Genomic DNA, 20,427 nt, shown 5'->3' with positions numbered 1-20,427 from the left:
TAACAGGATAAAAAAAATCAATATACAAAAATCAGTTGCTGTCTATACACTAATAAAGAATTGGCTGAGAAAGAAGTCAGGGAAGCAGTTCCATTCACAATAGCCTAAGACAAAACAAAAGAAAACATGGACGACAACAAAAAAAGAACTTAGAATAAATCAAATTAGTGAGGTAAAAGTCCTCTACAGTTACAATTTAAAAACGCTAAAGAAAAAAACTGAAGAAGATGCTAAAAGGTAAAAAGACTTCCTACGTTCATGGGCTGGGAGAATTAATATTGTTAATATGGCACCACTACCAAAGTGATGTATGGATTCAATGTGATTTCCATCAAAATACCAAAGACATTCTTTACAGAACTACAAAAAAAAAAAAATCCTAAAATTCTTCTGGAAGCACAAAAACCCTGAATAGCCAAAGAAATCCTGAGTAAAAAGAGCAGTGCTAGAGGCTTCACAATTTCACTGATTTCAAAACATTCGTCAGCGCCAGAGTAATCAAAATAACATGGTATTGGCATAGAAACAGACGTAGAGACCTGAGAAACACAATGGAGAACCTAGATATTAATCTATGCATCTCCAGGCAACTGATTCACAATGAAGGTGCCAAAAACATAATACTAGAGAATAGACAGCCTCTTTAACAAATGGTGCTAGGAAAACATCCAGATTAGAATTTGATATGGCTCTCTCACTTTGTACAAAAATCGACTCAAAATGAATCAAGGACCTTAATACAAGACCTGAAACTTTGAACTACTAGAGTAAAACATAGAGGAAGCAAAATATTGGTACAGGCAATGATTTCTTGAGTAGGACTCCTATATCTCAGATACAAAAGCAAAAATTGATAAATGGGAGTACATCAAATTAAAAATCTTCTACAGAGAAAAGGAAATAATCAACAAGTAAGGAGAAAACCCTAATGGAAGAAAATCTTTGCCAGTTATACATCTGCCTGAGGATTAACATCCATAATATATGTAACTCAAATTAACAATATAAAAACAAGAAAACAAGTAATCCAATCAAGATGGGCAAATGATCTAAACAAACACTTTAAAAAAAAGAAATATGAATGCCAATAAACATATGAAAAAAAATGGTAAACACCTTTAGCCATCAGAAAAAAAGCAAATGAAAACTATATTAAGATTCTGGGCCCGGCACGGTGGCATACGCCTGTAATCCCAGCAGCTCAGGAGGCTGAAGCAGGAGGATAGCAAGTTCAAAGACAGCCTCAGCAAAAGCAAGGCACTAAGCAATTCAGTGAGACTCTCCCTATAAATAAAATACAAAATAGGTCTGGGGATGTGGCTTAGTGATCGAGCACCCATGAGTTCAATCCCTGGTTAAAAAAAAAAAAAACTATGTTAAAAGTCCATTTAACCCCAGTCAGAATGATAAATAATAATAATAATAATAATAATAATAATAATAATAATAATAATGGTGAGGCTGTGAAGAAAAAAGAATCTTTATATATATTTGTTGGGAATATAAAGTAGTACAGCCACTATACCAATAGAATTTGAAATACCATATGATCCAGCTCTTACACTCCTAGATATATATTTGAAATGAAGTCAATATATAAAAGAAATAACCTGTGTGCCTGTTATGGTTTGGATATGAGGTGTCCCCCAAAAGCTCACATGTGAGACAATGTAAGACAGTTCAGAGAAGAAATGATTGGGTTACAAGAGCCTTAACCCAATCAGTGAATCGATCACTTGATGGGATTAACTGAGTAGTGACTGAAGTCAAGGTGGGGTGTAGCTGGAGAAGGTGGGGCATTGAGGGCATGGCTTTGGGGTACACATTTGTATCTGATGAGTGGATTTGCTCTCTCTGTTTTCTGATCATCATGTGAGCTGCTTCCTTCCACCACACTCTTGCACCATGATGTGCTACCTTATTTTGAGACCTGAGGAACCGAACCTGCTGTCTATGGACTGAGACCTCTGAAACTGTGAGCCCTAAAATAAACTCTTCCTCCTCTATAATTGGTCTTTAAGTGGTAGTGATGAAAAAGCTAACTAAAACAATACCCATGTTTATTGTAGCACTATTCACAATAGTCCAAGGTGCCCATCAATAGATTAATGGATAAGGAAAATAAGGTACATACACACATGGAGTATTGTGCAGCCATTAAGAAGAATGAAATCCTGTTATTTGCAGCAAAATTGATGGAATTGTAGGGCATTATTTTAAGAGAAATTAGCCAGACCAAAGAAAAAAAGTCCTGAAAGTTGAAGCAAGACTATATGGGAAGGGAGAAAGGAAAAGGGAAGGGTAAGAATAGAAGGGAGTATGGACAAGATCAATGCACAATACATGCATGTATGGAAATGTCACAATGAAACCCATTTATTTGTACAATTAATATGTGTTAATAATAAAATAATACAGAGACGTTCAGAACCCAAGAAGTTATCTTTATCTGAGGTACTCTGTTGTTCCACGTAGGGAGGGCTTAGGGACAGATGAAGGATTCTGACTGAGGATAGGGAGGGGAACAAATCAGAGTGAAGGGAATGCCTGTACCACTTGGTCCATATTCCAGGGTTCCTCCTGGAGCCTCTCATCTGCTGACCCTCCATACATCTCCAGTCTTTGCTCTTCATATGACACCTCCTATAAAGCGCTCTGTCTACACAGAAGGTCTTGCTTGGGAAATTCTCCCTGCTTCCCCAAGAAAAGAAGTCTCCACCCTCTGCCCTTTCTGGTGTCATTCCAACTTCAGACTTGAGCTTGTTCTTCTAAGGACTTTCTGTTGCCCTGAGAAGAGAGCAGTTCCAGCACCAGGGAGAGGAATGAAGACACAGTACTTCAGCCCTGGAACATGGTCTCCTTAGAGAGACATGTGCTGGGCTCCCCTGATTACCTTCCCCATCATGTATACTTTAAAGCCATACAATCTGATCTATGAGAAGAAGCCCTATTTCTTCCTCTAAAGTCACTTGGACCTTAATCTTTTTAAACTAAGAAACCTTGTATTATGGGGATAAAGGAATGTTCATCTCTTTCCTGAGCCTGTTTCCTCTCTAAAGCAACACTCTTGGACACAAAAGATGGCTCCCTGAGCTCTTCATATGAACCACACCATCTACAAGCTAAACTTCCCTACTTACAGCAAGGAGTTCTGTTTACCTCAACATATGCTCTTGGTACCTTTGCATTTCATCAGATTTTCATTATTAACTTATATCTGAGGAGATTGGAAAAACTTTCCTGAGGAAAGGGAGCTACTAAAATGAGGAATGTGGTTTCTCAAAGAACAGCTGGCATTGGCTATGCCACAGTAGGAGGGTAGACAGACTATTTCATTCTTCTCTAAGTAGAGCACACACATTGTCTTACTCCTCATTATATAGATATCCTATTAGAAAAAAAAATCCCTAGGGGTTGGGGTTGTGGCTCAGTGGTAGAGTGCTCGCCTAGCATGCTTGAGGCAATGGGTTCAACCCTCAGCATCACATAAATGTAAAATAAAAGATATTGTGTCCACCTAAAACTAAAAAATAAATACTAAAAACAATTTTTTTTAATTCCCCCAAATTAATTTTCTGTAATACTAATAATACTACCAAAGGTGGCTATTCTCTCCTTGTTCTTGGTATTTGTATCTTCTTTAACTATTAAAATCATATTCTTTTATTTATGTTAGTTATTTCAGTTGACAGAGTTAGTTGAGCAATTCTGTTTCATCTTGCTTCTGACATTTCAGTCAAAAATCATTCAGTGAACAACCCACTTTTCTCTGTCTGCACTGTTAGCCTTTAGGAATAGATAGTCCACTTTGTTCCAGGTCTGATGTCTGCCAAAATCATGGTCCATAAGCTCTTCCAAATACCTTTTTCAGTCCTGTTTGATTGATTTTCTTTTTTATTTGATTTGCTGCTGAATTTATTTATTTTACATACATGGCAAAATGCTTTGGCAAGCAATTCACTGATAAAGCTTTCACAGCTGATTTTGTCGCAAGGGAGATTCCCATAGATCTCTTGGGGAGGAAAAATATATATATATATATATATTTTTCCCCACCCCAAAATATTTCTGGCCATGATAAATTACCCACTGAATGACTGATAATATATAATTAAAACTCCATTTTTATTCAGTGCTTGTTAAATGGGAATCTGATTTTTCCAAGAGTATTTTTCTAGTAAAGACTAGCCAAAACAAATGAGCTTCATTGATTGCTGACTATTTTCCAGACCCAGTGCTCGGTTCTATGTTTCAACAATGAATTTTAAAAACTAAGAAGAATCAGTAACAAGGTGTGTAAAGAAGTAAAGTTTCATAACACAATGCTAAAATGTGAACATATGCTGAATGTTAGAAAACCACTCACTGAAGAGACAGTGGAGTTTGTTCTTAAAGGGGAGGGATTCATCAGGTAGACAAGGAAGCATCTTTTGTGGAGAAAACATCTACCAAAGTGTGAAGATGTGATAAATTAAAAAAATGAAGAAATGGTATGTTTGGCCTAATTGTGACTGTAAATAGGGGAAACGGTTATTTTTAATAATGGAAATTAAAAGATTTAAGAGAAACTTTTGAAGAATCTTGAAAGCTAAAGAGATGGAAGCATTTTCTAAGGGCTCTGGGATAAGACATATTTAAACAAGGCAGTAGTATGGTTAGATCCACCCTAAATTACACATTTCCTGATGAGCATGTGTAATGTTCATATGAAGAACACTTAAGCTGTGGTATGGAGGATGGGTTAGCAGTGGGTTAATGTAGAGACAGGGAAGACTTAGAAATGAGTAAGTAAAAATGCCAAGGGTATTGGCAAAAAAAAAAAAAAAAAAAAAAAAAAAAAAAAAAAAAACCTTTTAAAAGACAATGGCCACAGATTTCAAGACTGGAAAAGTAAAAAGTACAGAATTTGATGACAGATTATATGAAAAGAGAAGTTAGAATGAAAGACCACAGGTAAAGAATAATGATTAGTGGAGAATGAATCTAATTGATAGGAAAATTAGGAAATGGCATTTCTAGAAACCAAGGGAATAGCAGCGAACAAGTAAAACTAATAATAGTAATAATAAAATTAGTAATTGTAATTACTACTAATAGAGCACTTAGAGTGCTAATCACTAAGGAAAATGTCTTACATACGGTATCTAATTCAAACTTCCAAATACCTCAGCATAAAATTATTATTTCACTCTGTTTAATAGGCGAAAGCAATTGAACTTTGGAGAAACAATTTGCTCAAAGATTGAAACACAAATTAAAGTTTTATGTCTTCAAACTTCTACTCTTAGAAACTGAGAGGTTATTTAGGGCTGTGGACAGTACCTCTCAGACACAAGCCTCCCTTATCTAACCACCCAATCTTGTTTTCCAACACTTTCAGTTGCTTTTTGAGTGTGAAGAGCACATTCTCATTCTGATGGCATGTTAGTTGTTCTTTTAAGTTTTAAATTTTGAATCACTTTTTATGCTAGAAAACATGTTTCTGCCCTCTTTGCCTAGCAGCTGTCACCTGCTAGAGCCAATGGACAGCAGTGGGCACTGGGCACTAGGCTGGCTCTTTATGTGGTTGCTACAAAGCCCTGGGGCCCTTGGTTGAGCCCTGGGCCTGCAGCAGTGTCTGAGCTTTGGTGGATGCTGAAATCAATCGGTATCCAGAGGAGGAAACTGGGGAGAGGAGGGGCGGGCTGAGAGGCCTGAACTGAGTGGGAGGAGGCTTGTTCTATATTCCTTCTAGTCTGTTTTCCACTGTCAGCCCTTTGCCTGAAGTATCAAGTGCTAATCCTATCAGCCACATTTCATTTCTCTCCCTGACCCAAAGAAAAATCTCTTCTGATGTAATAACTTGTGTTGACTTGTTCTGTTCCATTAAAAATTGGATTAGACTTACCCTTCCTGGGATGGAGCTGGCAGATCAGACATGTCATTTGTTGGTGAGCATTCCCACAACCAAGCTCAATTTAATTTTTTTAAAAGAAGATGATGGTGAGATGGGACAGAGAGGCTTGTGGAAGCTCTTCGAAAATTTTTTATGTGGATAACATTGACTCTCTTGTTAAAGGAAAATAGGTAAAAATATGAATGAAAGTTCACTGCACAGGGAATAGTCTTTGGATTTTTTTTTAACTATCTGATAGTTTTAGAAATATAAACATTTTTAGTGACCCATTCATTGTAACATAATTTTGTTAATAAAAGTCATAATCTGCCTAAATAATCCACTATTAAGAAATTTATGACCATTAAGTATCATAGATTCATTCAACATTGTATTTGGAAGGGAAACCAGACATTGTTCAATTCTAGCCCAATGCTTGAATCTCCTCTTCAACAATGTTACAAAGGGCCACCCTGCCTTCTCCACAAAGAGATATTCATTAGAAATCATTAAATGTGGCCTTATAGAGAGAAAATCACCATCATCATAAACACAATTGGGACTTTGGTCAGAGGCTGTTATGACAGGTTCTCTCATGATTCTGAGGAGGAATTATTCTCTTCACTTTATAGAAGAAAAAAATAAGGTTATAGGAGTACCTAACAAAGCATAGATCACAAATAACAGATCTGCTCGACATGAAATCTCCCCTACCCAATATAAAAGCTGTTGCTGTAAGTTATATTTAAGACCATCACATATATCAAAATTAGTTTTAAGTTCTTGAAAGGGTTTAAATGTTTATTCTCATGTAAAGAGTTTAAAATCAGTGTAGGTCCACTTAAATTCCTAAAATTTATTTCCACAGAATTTCCCTAAATTGCCAGTTCCTTGTAATATTCATATAAATAGCTACATGATGCTTACCTATTCTCTATCAGCATTGTTTTGTGCCCATGGGTTGATATCAGTTTGATAGGAGAACAGAATGGGAAATAAAAGAATCTTAGCTCGTTAAAAAAACAAGGCTGGTTAGTGTGGCAAACATTTCCTTTCTTTTATCATTTACCACTTACAGTCACATACTTTCAATTTTCACTCTGTGTGAACGTGTGACACAGGTAATGTGTCTGGGGTGTGGGGGGCTCAGGTTTAATAGATTCACAGAGTGAGCATTCATTGAGTGGTGTGTGGGTTATAGGGAGAAAAATGGAGTGTATTTCGAGTGTATTCACAGCTCTATTTTGAAATGTTCTAGATTCCCTCATTCCTTCTGCAACCTGGGAAGACATTGCCTATTGTTAGGAAGAAATGTTAATATTCACCATGGTAAATTAATTTATGTCCTAGATGCTTATGGATGATTCTAGGATTGATTTGCATTTTAAAGCAGTGATTGGCCCTATTTAAATAATATTCACTCAGCATTTGACCTTCAGATACAACTTTTAAGGATTACAGCTTGTAGAATAACCTAATAGATTCCTTTCAGTGGTTCATAACATAGGCCATCACATTTCTTTTGCTCTAAAATCTTATTAGCATGAAAAAAAACAAGATGGCTACTCATGATAAGCACTCCTTTTCTATGTTGGGCTCCTAAAACAGCCTTCTCTTTCTATGATAAGCTGTTTGTGTTCACTTCGTTTTGCTTCAGTCATTTTATTTTTGTCACCTTTGGTGCTGTCTTGGTGTGCTATAATGGAACGACACTGAATCCGACAAGCTGTAATTTTTATTGCAGGCATGTCTCAAGGCAAATTTATACACTGAACTTGATATCAGAAACTACTAGAGGGAACATGCCTTTGTTCTAAATTACAAAATGCTCTGCTGTTCTAAACTTGAAGCATGTTAAAAATAAGCTGCCTGATTTCTGACATCAGGAACTTCATATAGGCAATATATTCAGATATTCCTTTAAAATTTCATTGTGTACAAAACGGTTTCACCAAGTAAACTGGTGATAGTATAAATCTATATTCAGGTTTTAAAACTAATATTTAAGGTGAAGCTGTGAAACAGAAAACTGTTTATATTAAAGACCCCAACATTTACCAGGCATGGTGGTGCATCCTGTAATCCTTGCGAGTGGGGAAGTGGAGACAGGAGGATTGCAAGTTCAAAGTCATCCTCAGCAACTTAGCAACATCCTCAACAACTTAGCGTTATAGATCAGTGGTAAAGCACCCTCAGCATTAAATTCCTAGTACAAGAAGGAAAGAAGAAAGAAGGAAAGAAGGAAAGAAAGGAAAAGAAAAGAAAAGAAAGAAGAAAGAGAATGAATCCCAACATTTGATTTCTGTTTTAATGGAAGGCTAAGAGGAAACATAAATTTATTGAACTGTGTTTTATAGTGTGACTCTTTGGGCAAGCTTGTATTTTTAGATACAGGCAAAAAGGAAAAAAAAAGAAAGAAAGAAAAAGAAAACATTCACCCTAAACTAAAATCTCACCTCTGCCAAATTGAAGCCTTTGACAGTTATAATCAAGACTGATTGTCAGAACTGCCAAGCAGCAAGTGGTTGATCATATGCTGGTAGGGTTTCTGGTAAACCATAACATGGACCTTCAAATTCCATATGGTACTATGTACGACTACTTCACCTTGAACATAGAGCAAATATTGCAAGAGAAATACAGAAATAATAGTAAGTATCTTTCTTGCATTTGAAACACTGTGACCTTAGAAGCACACAGACCTACATTTTAATCCTAGCTCTGACTCTCCCTGATTTTGCATTCTAAATTACTTATTCTTTCAATCTAAAAGTTTCCTCATCGAGAACATGGTGAAAACAGTTCTGAAGCTTGCATTTGTAGAAGTTGAATCAATGGAGACTGTTATAACCTGTATAGATATATTTTATTTCTTCTTTCTGTATTACCATTTTAGAGAACCTTCAACCACACAGTGGAAAATACATCGAAAATATTGTGTTTTTAATACAGCTTTGAGTCCATCGCTAGAAAATCAATAAATTAGCAGTAATTAGCAGTAATTTTTTCTCTTGAAACAAAATTCTTATTGTTACAATATCACCAAGATAATTATGATATATCCCAAAAATAAATACCCTGTCCCTCTAGCATTAAGTTGTATTCTATCTACATGCAACTCACTTTTTTCTTGCTTTTGCCCTCAATTATTCATTTACATTGTCATTCTAGTTATCTTTTGAAAAATGCTAGAATTAATTTAGTAGTTGTAGAATATTCCAGAAAATTCTCATCAAATCATACTTTTTAAGTGTGTCATTTACACAACAAATTGGTAGAGCAAAAAAGAAATTATTACTGCAGTATTTTCTTTGGAGTAAATGATATATATCAACAACACAAAATTCAACAAAATGCAAATTAAATTTTGCTGAAAGTTATAGTTAGAAATTGGTATAAATATACCTCTAACAAACAGGACCCATAATTTATTTTATGCCACACAGTTTTGCACATGATGGAGATTAGTGAACTTAAGAATATTCCCAATTCTTTGTCCAATGCAAGTGTTGGTTTTAAAGACCCTCAGGAAATCATTAGTTAACTCCATTTAGAAACAAACCAAAGGTCAGAAGTATACATTACATTTGATTCATGGCTCATGTTGTGGAGTACCTGGTGCATTTTTTCTCGTTCAAAATATGGCATAGTGTTTCAAAGCATCTGCTCCCATTCTTAGAAGTTAGTTGGAAGTATGCTAGCATCTGATTTTGAACACTATGTCAAAGCCACATTTATTCTTAAATGTCAGTCATTAAAGTTGTTCACAAACACAAATTCAATGAATTCCAAGGAGTAGTACCAGATTCTCCAAATCAGAAATTATAGAGTGGCTCTGTAACCCAAATTTAAGGAAACTGACCACCAAACTAGAGATGGATAACCTGAGATAAATAAATGCCATCTCTAACTCAATGATGGATTTGAAAATCCTCCATCATTATCCCATAACCAAGAAAGCTGAAAACATATTCTGCTTCCAGGAATATGAAAATTGTCCTATTTGACTACAAACAGAAGTCAGTATTCCTCTCCATCCCTCCTTCCCTTCCTCCCTCCCTCTGTCTACTACACACACACACACCACACACAATCAATCACACACATATACAAAAAAAAAACAGCAAATATTGCAAGAGAAATACAGAAATAATAGTATCTTTCATTTGAAACACTGTGACCTTAGAAGCAGACAGACCTACATTTTAATCCCAGCTCTGACCCTCCCTGATTTTGCATTCTAAATTACTTATTTTCTCAACCTAAAAGTTTCCTCATTGAGAACATGGTGAAAACAGTTCTGAAATGAGGCACTGCTATAAGGATAATACATGTCAATTGCCTGATATGTGCAGTAGCCACTCCATAAATAATGACTGTCGATACTAATTGTTAAACATGCATTTATTTAAAAACATGTTGTTTATGTAAAATGTAAGTATTTTATAAAACTATTAAAGGCTTTCCAACTAAAAGAACATAGTCTAATGATTATACTTAAAATTAACTATTAAATTATTTATGATTACATAGCAATCTAATTTAATTTGTGATCATCTTAATGGTATTACTAGATTTCTATTTCCCCAGTGACGGTCTCCCAAAACAGTACTGCATTACCACTAAAAATTTTCACCTCTTCTTCAATAATGACTATTTTATCTCATAATTTGCTACATATATCCTAACATCAGTTCTCCTTATACATTTTGTCTCACTATTAAGAGACAACAAAATAATCAAAATAATTTTTAAACTTTATCTTCTCATATATTGCCCTTTTCTTTTTTGAACTTTACTTTCACTTGAAAATAATCATTATGTCCTCTGTCTCTCTTTTTTCCAAATAATCAAGGTCTCTTCAGGACCTTTCCAAGCAAACAGACATCCCCTACGGCACAGTCCTGGACTCTGCAGTATATGAGCATGTCCGAATGAAGGGATTGAATCCTTTTGAGAGGGACAGCATGTACTCCCAAATGTGGCGTATGATCAACCGAAGCAATGGATCAGAGAACAATGTCCTGGAGTCCCAAGCAGGCATTCAAAAGGTATTGGCCATGGTTTTTCATTAGTAATCTTTACATGTTATTTTCCATGTTGGAATTGCTAAGTAGAAATTTATTTCTTGTTTTTTGTTAACTCTAACATAGAATTTTCAGGTAAATTGTAGCTTCTGTTGATTTAAAGAAGGTTTTGAAACAATTCAGTGCATCAGGAGAGGAGTTCAAAGTCTTCTGTAGTGTCTTAACAAATCCATTTCCCATGGACTTCCCAAACTAAAAAAACATGTGCTGGTATTTTGTTCTGAAAAGGATTAAGGAATTATAAACATGAAGACTAAAAAGTTTTTACAAATTCCTTTCCATATATCATTCAGTTTATACAATTCTTTTAAATGACTCAGGGTATTTTCTACACTGCATTTGTTTTTAGATTAAAACTTTATCTTGTGATTATGTAAAGCTATTTCAAAGCAAAATTTAATCTTGTCAACAAATAACATGCCTATAAATGTCAGTTTCTATTTCTGAGTGTGAAAAATCTTTATATACATCTTATATTTCTATAACCATTATTTAGAAATAATAGACCAGGAAAAAAAAAAGCTTAGAAAGGCTTTTCACCTTTTTTGAACAAGCTAGTTTTTATTCTGGACCATAGTTTATTTACATGAATACTAAAGCAGTTCAGGCCCTAGCAATCTCTGTGTGAGAACTGAATAGTTTTTGCTTAAAATTGTGTCCAGGAGCTAACCTATTGAAAGTCAATGTGATCCCCATTCAACAAAGAATTATGGAATGAATGAATGAGTAAGTGAATGAATGAATGAATGTCAAAATGGCAGCAATGATGCTGTGCACATTCCCTCTGTGATCTTGTGCAGCAGAATAATTGGACCCCTAGTCTAAGTTTCTTGTTCAGAAGGCAGATGTTATACGAGAGAATATTTTAACTATTAAAATTCCCCAGCCATAGGCTTCAGCATTGCTCTCAGCCTTCCATGTGATGCCCCTTATCTGCTTACCACTGTCTCCACTAGAGTCACCACATTGATGTCATTATGTTGAGAAGTGACAATGCTAAGGTAAACCTCTAAGTACTAACAATGCCTTTAAGGAAGTGGATATTCTATAATCAGTGAATATTCTGTTAGCAATGGCCTCTAAGTCCTTTGCCCTCATTATAAGAATCCCAGTTTCCCAGGGGCCATGCATTTACCCTAAAATTTCTTACTTTCTTTTTTTTCTAATGAGGACCATTGGCTCCAGGAAGTTCACAGGGTGTCCTTAGTTAGTAGGGAGGAAAGAAGGAGAGGTGGATCTGGTGGGTGAATGAACACATGTATTGGGGGTAAGAGAAAGAAGGAAGACATGTTAGGATATAGATGAATTTCAACTCTAAAATGAGAAGGCTAAATGGTTTAGGGGAAAGTTTTTGTTTTTATTTTTGTTTTGTTTTGTTTTTCATTATATTGTCTAATGTTAAAAAGAAAATTTCTCCTTAAGGATTAGTATAGATAAAAATTCAAATTTTATATTTCAATTTCATTTTAGAAGCCAAATCTCTCCATGCCTAATAATCTCTTTCTATACAGTATTATTCCAGAGATATTTCATTTTCTTTTCTTTTACTAGATAGCTATAGTCTAACTAAATATTTTTTGAAACTGTACATAGTCACTCATTCATTAATTTGTTCATTCATTAAATATTTATGAAGTACCAATTATATACCAAACACTGATCTAGGAACTGGAGATAAATTCAGCAACAGAGAAATAGGCACTAGATTCATGAAATAGAGTCTGTAAGGAAAAAAAAGGGAAGTGAAGTGTGAATAAATAAAATGTTTAAAATTGTGACAAATACTATAAAATTTTTAAAAACATGAGATTTGCAAGCACATCAACCTGACTTTGAATCTAGCTCATTTATTTTAAATAAAATGTGTACACATGACTAGCTAGGTAGTGCCTAGACCTTCAGAGTTTCATAACAGATAAGAATTCCTAATTCTCCCATCTTTTGTCAAAATTAATTAAGGTAATATATGTATAATTTAATAAAACAGTATGATTAGAGCCATAAACCTTTCATCAGATGGTCCTGAAGATTACCTTAGACAGTGTATTTATGAGAGATTGGTAACTACAAAGCTTTATTACTCAATATTTCCTAGTGTTAACTTAAAATTATGACATAATAAAAAAGAAAATGCAGTGAAAGAAGTGGAGAACAATTTTTATCTCCTGATAATATGCTGATAAAAAGGGCTAATAAGTTTAAAACTAAAAAATCAAGGCCTCGAATATTTATTTTACCATATTTCTTCTGTTTCCTGATTTACTAGCAGTCTGGTAAAGAATGCCTTTACACATTTAAGAGAAAATATCTCAGTGGAAATTTGTTTGTATTATATATTTCTTCACCCCAGGCAGAGGCAGCTGAAAATTGTATGGGCAGAGAATAGGTCACAATAATGAAATGTACTTTGGTTCAGTTTGCAAGGTTTGACCAGCTTCAAAATTAAAAAACAAAATCAACCAACAAACATACAATAACCTCCTAACCTGCTATTCTCACTGGAGGTTCATGAAATCGAGAACTCTAACGTGAAGTGTGACTGTGGATTCTTCGAGCAACTCAAATTGCACACCTCACAAAGCAGCTTCCTGTTCTCTATTATTGATTTCTAATTTGTGCAGACAGAAAAGACTTCAGAGGTCTTCTAGGTCAACATTCCACAAAAGGCCAAACTTATTCTACAGTATCTTTGACAAGAATCCACATATCCAGTAACTGCCTTCCAGGAAAACCTGCATCACTGTGAAACACAGTCCTCACGATCTATAACTTGAAAGAGATCTCATTAATAATGTGCAGGCTGTGTTTGTTTTTGATTGTGTTACTAGTCTCATCAAGTTTCTCTTACTTAAAGGTGGATCCTGATTCCATCTAACATTTTTGTTCCACTGGTACCAAGAAAATCTGTATAAATGAGCATTAAGTAGATAAGTTCTGACTTACTATTCTTGTGAGACATTCGCCTGCACTGAACAATACTAATTAAACTACAACAAATTTGTTTCTATCTTGCTCTGCCTAGGACCTTTTGCATAAATAGAAAAAGTTATGATTCAAATAATGTAACAGAATTTTTTCAGACATTCAACAATTATTTACCAAACATCTTCTATGTGTTAGGGGTTAGTCACTGGGGTGAAGAGAAATGTAAACAAATGCCTTCATGGAGTGTGCATTCTAACCAGCGTGGCAGACACTAAACAGAGTAAGTAAAGGATGTTATACCTTCAGTAGTGAAAAGTATTAAGGGGAAAAGGTACAATGGCAGAGGGAGGTAGAGAATATGGAGTAGCACAATGCTCTGCTTTATTAGATCAGTGACCGAGGAAGGTTTCACTGAAAAAGTGACATTTGAACAAAAACTTGAAGTAAAGGGGCAGGGGCAACAGGTGGAGTATAGGATATCTGATTGAAAATGCTTCCAGACAGAGAGTCAGCTAGTGCAAAGGCCTTAAGGTGGGAGCATTCCAGAATGTTCCAAGACCATAAAGGAGGCCAGTGTGGATTAGCTTTAAGGGATAATATCAGAAATATTAGAAGCTCAGAGAAGTGAAGGGTTAGAATGTAAAGAGGATACAACTCATGTAGGGACTTACTCCTCAAATTGTGGACCTATGAACTAGCACCATCAGTATTTCCTGAGGGCTTTTTAGAAGTGCAGACTCTTAAGCCACTACCTCCACCATTCTGAATGTGGATCTCATTTGACAAAATCTGAACATGATTCACATGCATGTTCAAGTGTGATTTGGAAACCAAGGCTGTATAAAACATTCTAAGTTAGCTTTTACATGTGGGATATTGCTATGGTTTGGATCTGGACTGTCCCCCCAAAAGATCATGTGTTAGGCAATGCAGCAATATTCAGAGGTGAAATGATTGAATAGTGGGGAATGTAACAGCATCAATCGACTTGATGGATTATTATTTATTTGAATAAATTACTGGGTGGTAACCCTAGGCGGGTGGGGTATGACCAGAGGAAGTAAGTCACTGGGGATGTGGCCTTGAGGACTATATCTATCCCTAGCTTCTTCCTGTGCCTCTCCCCCATTCTTGGCAGCACAGGATGAGCAGCTTTGCTCACCACATCCTCCATCATGAGATTTCTGCATTTTCTGAAAACATGAGATGACCCAAAATTAATCTTCCCTCCTTTAAGTTGTTTATGTCAAGTATTTTGGTCATAGCAACAAGAACCTAACTAACAGATATGAATCTTTAGGGGTTTTGAATATAATATTAATATGATCTGACTCGTATTTTGGCAAATCATATGATTATTGCATTGGGAAAAACTGAAGGTGGCAATATGAAAGATGGAAACAAGTTAGGGGGCTGTTCTGCTGACTCTGCAACATTCTGAAATTATGCCATGGAAAGTCCATCCCTGTTAGCACCCAAATACATTTTAGAATGCTACAAATTTAAGGAGTTACTGGCATTAGGCCATTAATGGAATTTAGTCTGTCATATTACTTTATAACAGACAGGGGCATAAGACAGGTAATTTCTGAGAGTGGATGGTAAAATTTCCAGGTCACAGGTAAGGACTGTACCAGGAATGAAGGATCTGTAAACAACACTGAAACAAGAAGACCCTGATTATTATTATGAAGCCAATATTAATTTGCTGGAAACCTATTATAACCCACGTAGTAAAGAACAAATCATTCTAGAAATTGAGCAGTGATCAACACTAGGGAAGTCAATAAAAATTATTGTTGGTAGAATTAGAACTTCTGTCCTGGACAGAGGACCACAGTGGTATGTAAATAATACTACAGACAACAAAGTCCAAAAGTGTATGGTAACAGGAAAATGGATGGTAGTGCCAGGTAGCAGCAGTATTTAATCAGAAGGACGGCATCAATTTATCAGCTCAAGAGCAGTACAGTATAAGAAATATCATTACTGGAGGAACAGGTAAGGTCCAGAGAGGGCATCAAGCCAAACCACTGGACCCAGCACTAATCATATTCAGAAAATCAAAGACTAGCAATGGAAGCCAAAACAAAAGTCTAAACAATATGGTCAATATCATGGATTTTGAAAAACAGCCAGACCCTATAAACTGTTGAGTTAAGCCTATCCCTGTTTTATTCAGTTTGGCTGAAAAACTAGGTTAAATTAACCTTCAATTTTGCAAACTCATTTAACACATAATCACCCATTAATTACCAGGCATTGTTCTAGGCAATGAAAGGTACAACAGAACAAGCAAAGTCTCTGTGCCATCAGAGTCTAGTGTAGTAAAGAGAAGACAACAGAGATCACATAAACATATGATATAAAGAAAAATTGGAAAAATAAAAATGAAAGAGAACAGAAGCAGGAATATCACATATAAAATGGTTTGGGAAGTCCTCTTTGAAAAAGTTAAATTTGAGGAGAGCTCTGAAGGATGACAGGGTGTGAAACATGCAGATAGTGGGGAGACAGGGAACAGGAGGTGCTCCAGGTAGAGGATAACTCACTTCAAAATTCCTGAGGCAGAGACCAGGTTGGGTAAAGAATGTCAAGGCCAATAATTCACAATAGTTAAACTGTGGAGCCAACCTATATTCCCTTCAGTGGATGAATGGATAAAAAAATGTGGCATATATACACAATGGAATTTTACTCAGCAATAAAAAAGAACAAAATCATGGCATTTGTGGGTAAATGGATGGCGTTGGAGAAGATAATGCTAAGCGAAGTTAGCCAATCCCTAAAAAACAAATGCTGAATGTTTTCTCTGATATAAAGAGGTTGACTCATAGTGGGGTAGAGAGGGAGAGCATGGTAGGATTAGATGAATTCTAGATAGGAAAGAGGCAGAAGATTAGCAAGGATGGTGGAATGTGATGGACATCATTATACAAAGTACATGTATTAAAAAAAACTTTGTATCTAATTCAAATAAATATAATGTTTTTGGTGAAAAAAAATAATAATCCTGACCTAAAAAATAAATAAATATTTTTTTAAAAAAAGAATGTCAATGCCAATGTGCCTGGAACAGAGTTCATAGAGAGGGGTTGGGGTTTTAGGGCAGAAGGATGAGAGATCAGATCAGAGTGAGAGGTGGCTAGATGGAAGCTGTTAAAATTGCTGATGCTTTGGACTTCACTAAAGTTCAAATTGTATCTTACTTGGAAATGGCAGGCAATAGGATTTCTTAAGTCCCATTCAAGTGGTTCAGAATCATTGATCTGTAATATTCTGGGAGCCATTTTGATGACCTTGGCTTTATTCTGAGATTGGGATCCAGTGCAGGGGTTTGGAGTGATATGATATAACTCTTTTTAAAGGTTTACTCTGGTGCTGTATGGAGAACAGGGGGGTTGAGGATGTAAACAGGGAGACCAGTGAGGAGGCCACTGCAGTAAGCCAAGTGAGACTCAGTGATGGCTGGCCCTGAGTGGTAATGTTGGAAGTGGTGACAAGTGACTGAATTTGAATATATTTTGAAGGTAGCTCTGATTTTCTAAAAGATAATAATTGGGAGGTGAAAAAAAGTAATTGACATCAAATTCAATGTCTTTGGCCAGAGAGACTGGAAGAATGAAATTGTCATCCATTGAAATTGGAGAAACTAAGATTAAAACAGGTTTAAGAAGCCAAATGATAATTTGTCCTTAACATAGCAATTAATATGAAATTAATTAACTAATATAGTTATCTGGTTGATGTTTACAGACAAAAGGCTGAATGAGGTAGCCAAGAATATGAGTATATCTAACCAAAAAAGATGTGTGAAGACTGATCCTAGGACAATATCATATTTAAAGGAAGGCAAGATAGAAAGGAGCTCAGGGAAGGATCCACTATTGAGAAAAGGAAGAAAATCAAAAAAGTGATTTTAGAAGCAAATGATAAACAAGGGGGATCTTTCAAAAAATCTGAAGAATCCACAATCTGTCAAATGATACCTGTCAATCAAATGTGAGGAAGACTGAGAACTAATCCTTGATTTGATAACCAACAGCCACTAGCCACTAGTGACCTTGGCAAGAACAAGTCCAATAGAAAAAAAAAGATAAGAAATCAGAATTAAATTGGAGAGAAAAAAAGAATTAGAAGAAAAGAAGTGAAAATTATGAGAATAGACAACTTTTTTAATGGAGTTTTGCTCAGAGGAAATGCCAACCAATGAGAAGGGTTCCTGGAACTGGATGTGAGATTTGGAGAAAATTTTTAATGAAAGAAGACATAGATAATATCTACATATTGGAGGTCTGATAAAGATAGGTAAATTCACGATTCAGGAGAAATACATGAGAACTGCTGGGAAATTTGAGTAGGAGATAAGTCCTGGGATCCAGTATACAGGTAAAGAGTTCGAACTTCGAAGCACAATCCATCCATAGTAGAAGAGAAAAGGGAGAGCATGTGTGCATACGTAAAGATAGCTTGGAAATGTGGTGGCAGGAGTATATGGAGGCTCATCATCAAAGTCTAAGCAGCAGGACAGAAAATCTGGAGACTTAGTGTGGGGGTTGTAATTCTGGGGAATGGGAGAAAAGTAGACTAGTGGGCTTCTTAGACGAGACTAAGTGCCCTTTTGCCATTGGCCATAACCAATCAGCATGCTTCTGAGGTTTTTCTGTAGTTTTGAATTTCAGCTGCCTGAGTGTAAGTCAGCATGAAGTAGGGTTCACTGGAATTGGTGTTTACCAGGTAAGTATGGTCGAGATAAAGAAGTTGAGTATATACCCCCCCAAAATGATTATTATTATGGATCATGGAATCCAATCTGTATAAAAGGAAGCAATAACATAAGGGGGATTGAAGACACCAAATGAATGGCAAGAAGAGTGGATTTTAGGCCTGAATGGATAAACATTGGAGTCAGTGAGACAGATGGTAGAATTAAAAGTTATAATAAGTTAGTTCTGAGATAACATTTGAAATTGAGATAACAAAGAGTGCAGTTATTAAAGATGATCCAACATGGGAGTGAGTAGCTGAGACAAAAGAAAGACAAGCTCTTTGGAGAAGAAGAAGCCAAGAGATTGAGAGTCAAGTACTGGAAAAGAATTTTCTTTGTGAAGAATCAAATCACTAAGAATAAACAGAGTTTGTATTTAAAAGAGTGACAGAAAACCAAGTGATAAAACCAAATGGTGTTGGGGGAAAGACAAAATCTCAGTTGTCACAGCAAGACTGAGTAGCAGGTAATATAGTCTGATAACAGGAACTTCAAAGCTGTAGGACTTGAGAGACAAGGGTCTTAAGTAGTTTTATTGGCAAGAAGGACACCTACTCCTAATCCAGCCAAAGTGCACAAATGTTATAGCAAAGAAAAATAGGCACCATTTGAAAACACCATAGGTAACAGTCCCAGTGATGTAGGACAGATGAGGCTGGACATCCAAGGAATTTTCGGGAAGCAGGTTTATATAAGCTACAGCAGTCCAGAGGGACTCATGCTTAAAAATCTCTGGACCCTGAGTCTGAAAATTCTTTTAGATTTATACTCAATGAAGTGGTTGGGTTGAATGTCAGTGGGTGGGAACTTAACAGTTACTTTTTTGTGCCATATTCCTAGGCTAGACAGAGATTTCACACGTTTTGTCTGGAAACCCAGCATTTATAATAAAGAGGAAGCTTCAAACCCCATTGAGCTCTCTGCAGAACTATGAAATCCTGTTGACATTATTTCAAAAAAATCTGACAAGAGGAGAAGCTTAATAATGGTGCAGGGTCTTTGGGTGGAGGTGTCTGGTCCACTTCACCAGAGTATAAGCAGTTTCTAGTTAGCAAAAGAAGGTGTATTTAAAAAAAAACTGGCAGCTATAGGTAAGGTGACTACATGTACTAGTTTGCTTGGGCTAGTCTCAGCTTTTCCAGTTTATCCAGCATTATTCACTGCATCCCCTTTTTCTCCAAAGAGTCTTCCCATTAGAAAAAAATATGTTATTTAGTATATAACTAACTATAGTGATCTCCATAGAGCAAAGTGGAAGAATCTGAGGAAGAATTTAAAAACTAATCAAAATCAGGGGATGTGCAAACCTATAGTAATGAAAAATATATATAAGTAGTGACCTAGAAGCCTTGGACTTTGCATGATGGTGGGCATTTGGGATATAGGATCAATGTGGGCTGGAGGGTGTAGGCAAATAGGTTGATGAGTAGATGAGTGTGAGGTGCGGGTGCCCAGGTTATCAAGAGCATACTGAGGCATGGGGCTCCTCTTTATTCCAACAGCAGGTGAAAGCCTGGCTCACAGCAGTCTTACTAGCAGATGGGAAACTGGAGGGCTTTGCTTCCTGCCACTCAGTGAAGCTGGGATAGGTAGCAAGTGACACAGACTTGACTTGAGGATGAAGTGCATATCAAGATATATAAAGGAAAAAAGGACAAGAGATGAAAACAGATTTTAACTATGACACAGTTTTACACATAGTTAGTCCTGGTCTTCGGCACCTCAAACCCATGAGCTGCACTGGCCATATCCTCTTTTCTGTTTGTTCCACA

General features: G+C 36.0%; 1 protein-coding gene across 3 annotated transcripts in view; it reads left to right on the top strand.

Annotated features, from left to right (window-relative positions):
• The window catches only part of GRID2 (glutamate ionotropic receptor delta type subunit 2), a gene marked incomplete at both ends in the record, with an annotated part of 1,503,481 nt that overhangs the window by 1,218,714 nt on the left and 264,340 nt on the right, over positions 1 to 20,427 (top strand). For all 3 annotated transcript variants that reach the window (XM_081304511.1, XM_081304512.1, XM_081304510.1), the window contains one exon: positions 10,731 to 10,926. In XM_081304511.1, coding sequence (XP_081160637.1) covers positions 10,731 to 10,926 — 196 coding nt within the window. The remainder of the gene's footprint in view (positions 1 to 10,730; positions 10,927 to 20,427) is intronic.

This window comes from Spermophilus citellus, assembly GCF_964194105.1.
Source record: "Spermophilus citellus genome assembly, chromosome: 8".
Lineage (NCBI taxonomy): Eukaryota > Metazoa > Chordata > Mammalia > Rodentia > Sciuridae > Spermophilus > Spermophilus citellus.
This window is presented reverse-complemented; position numbering and strand designations above follow the sequence as displayed.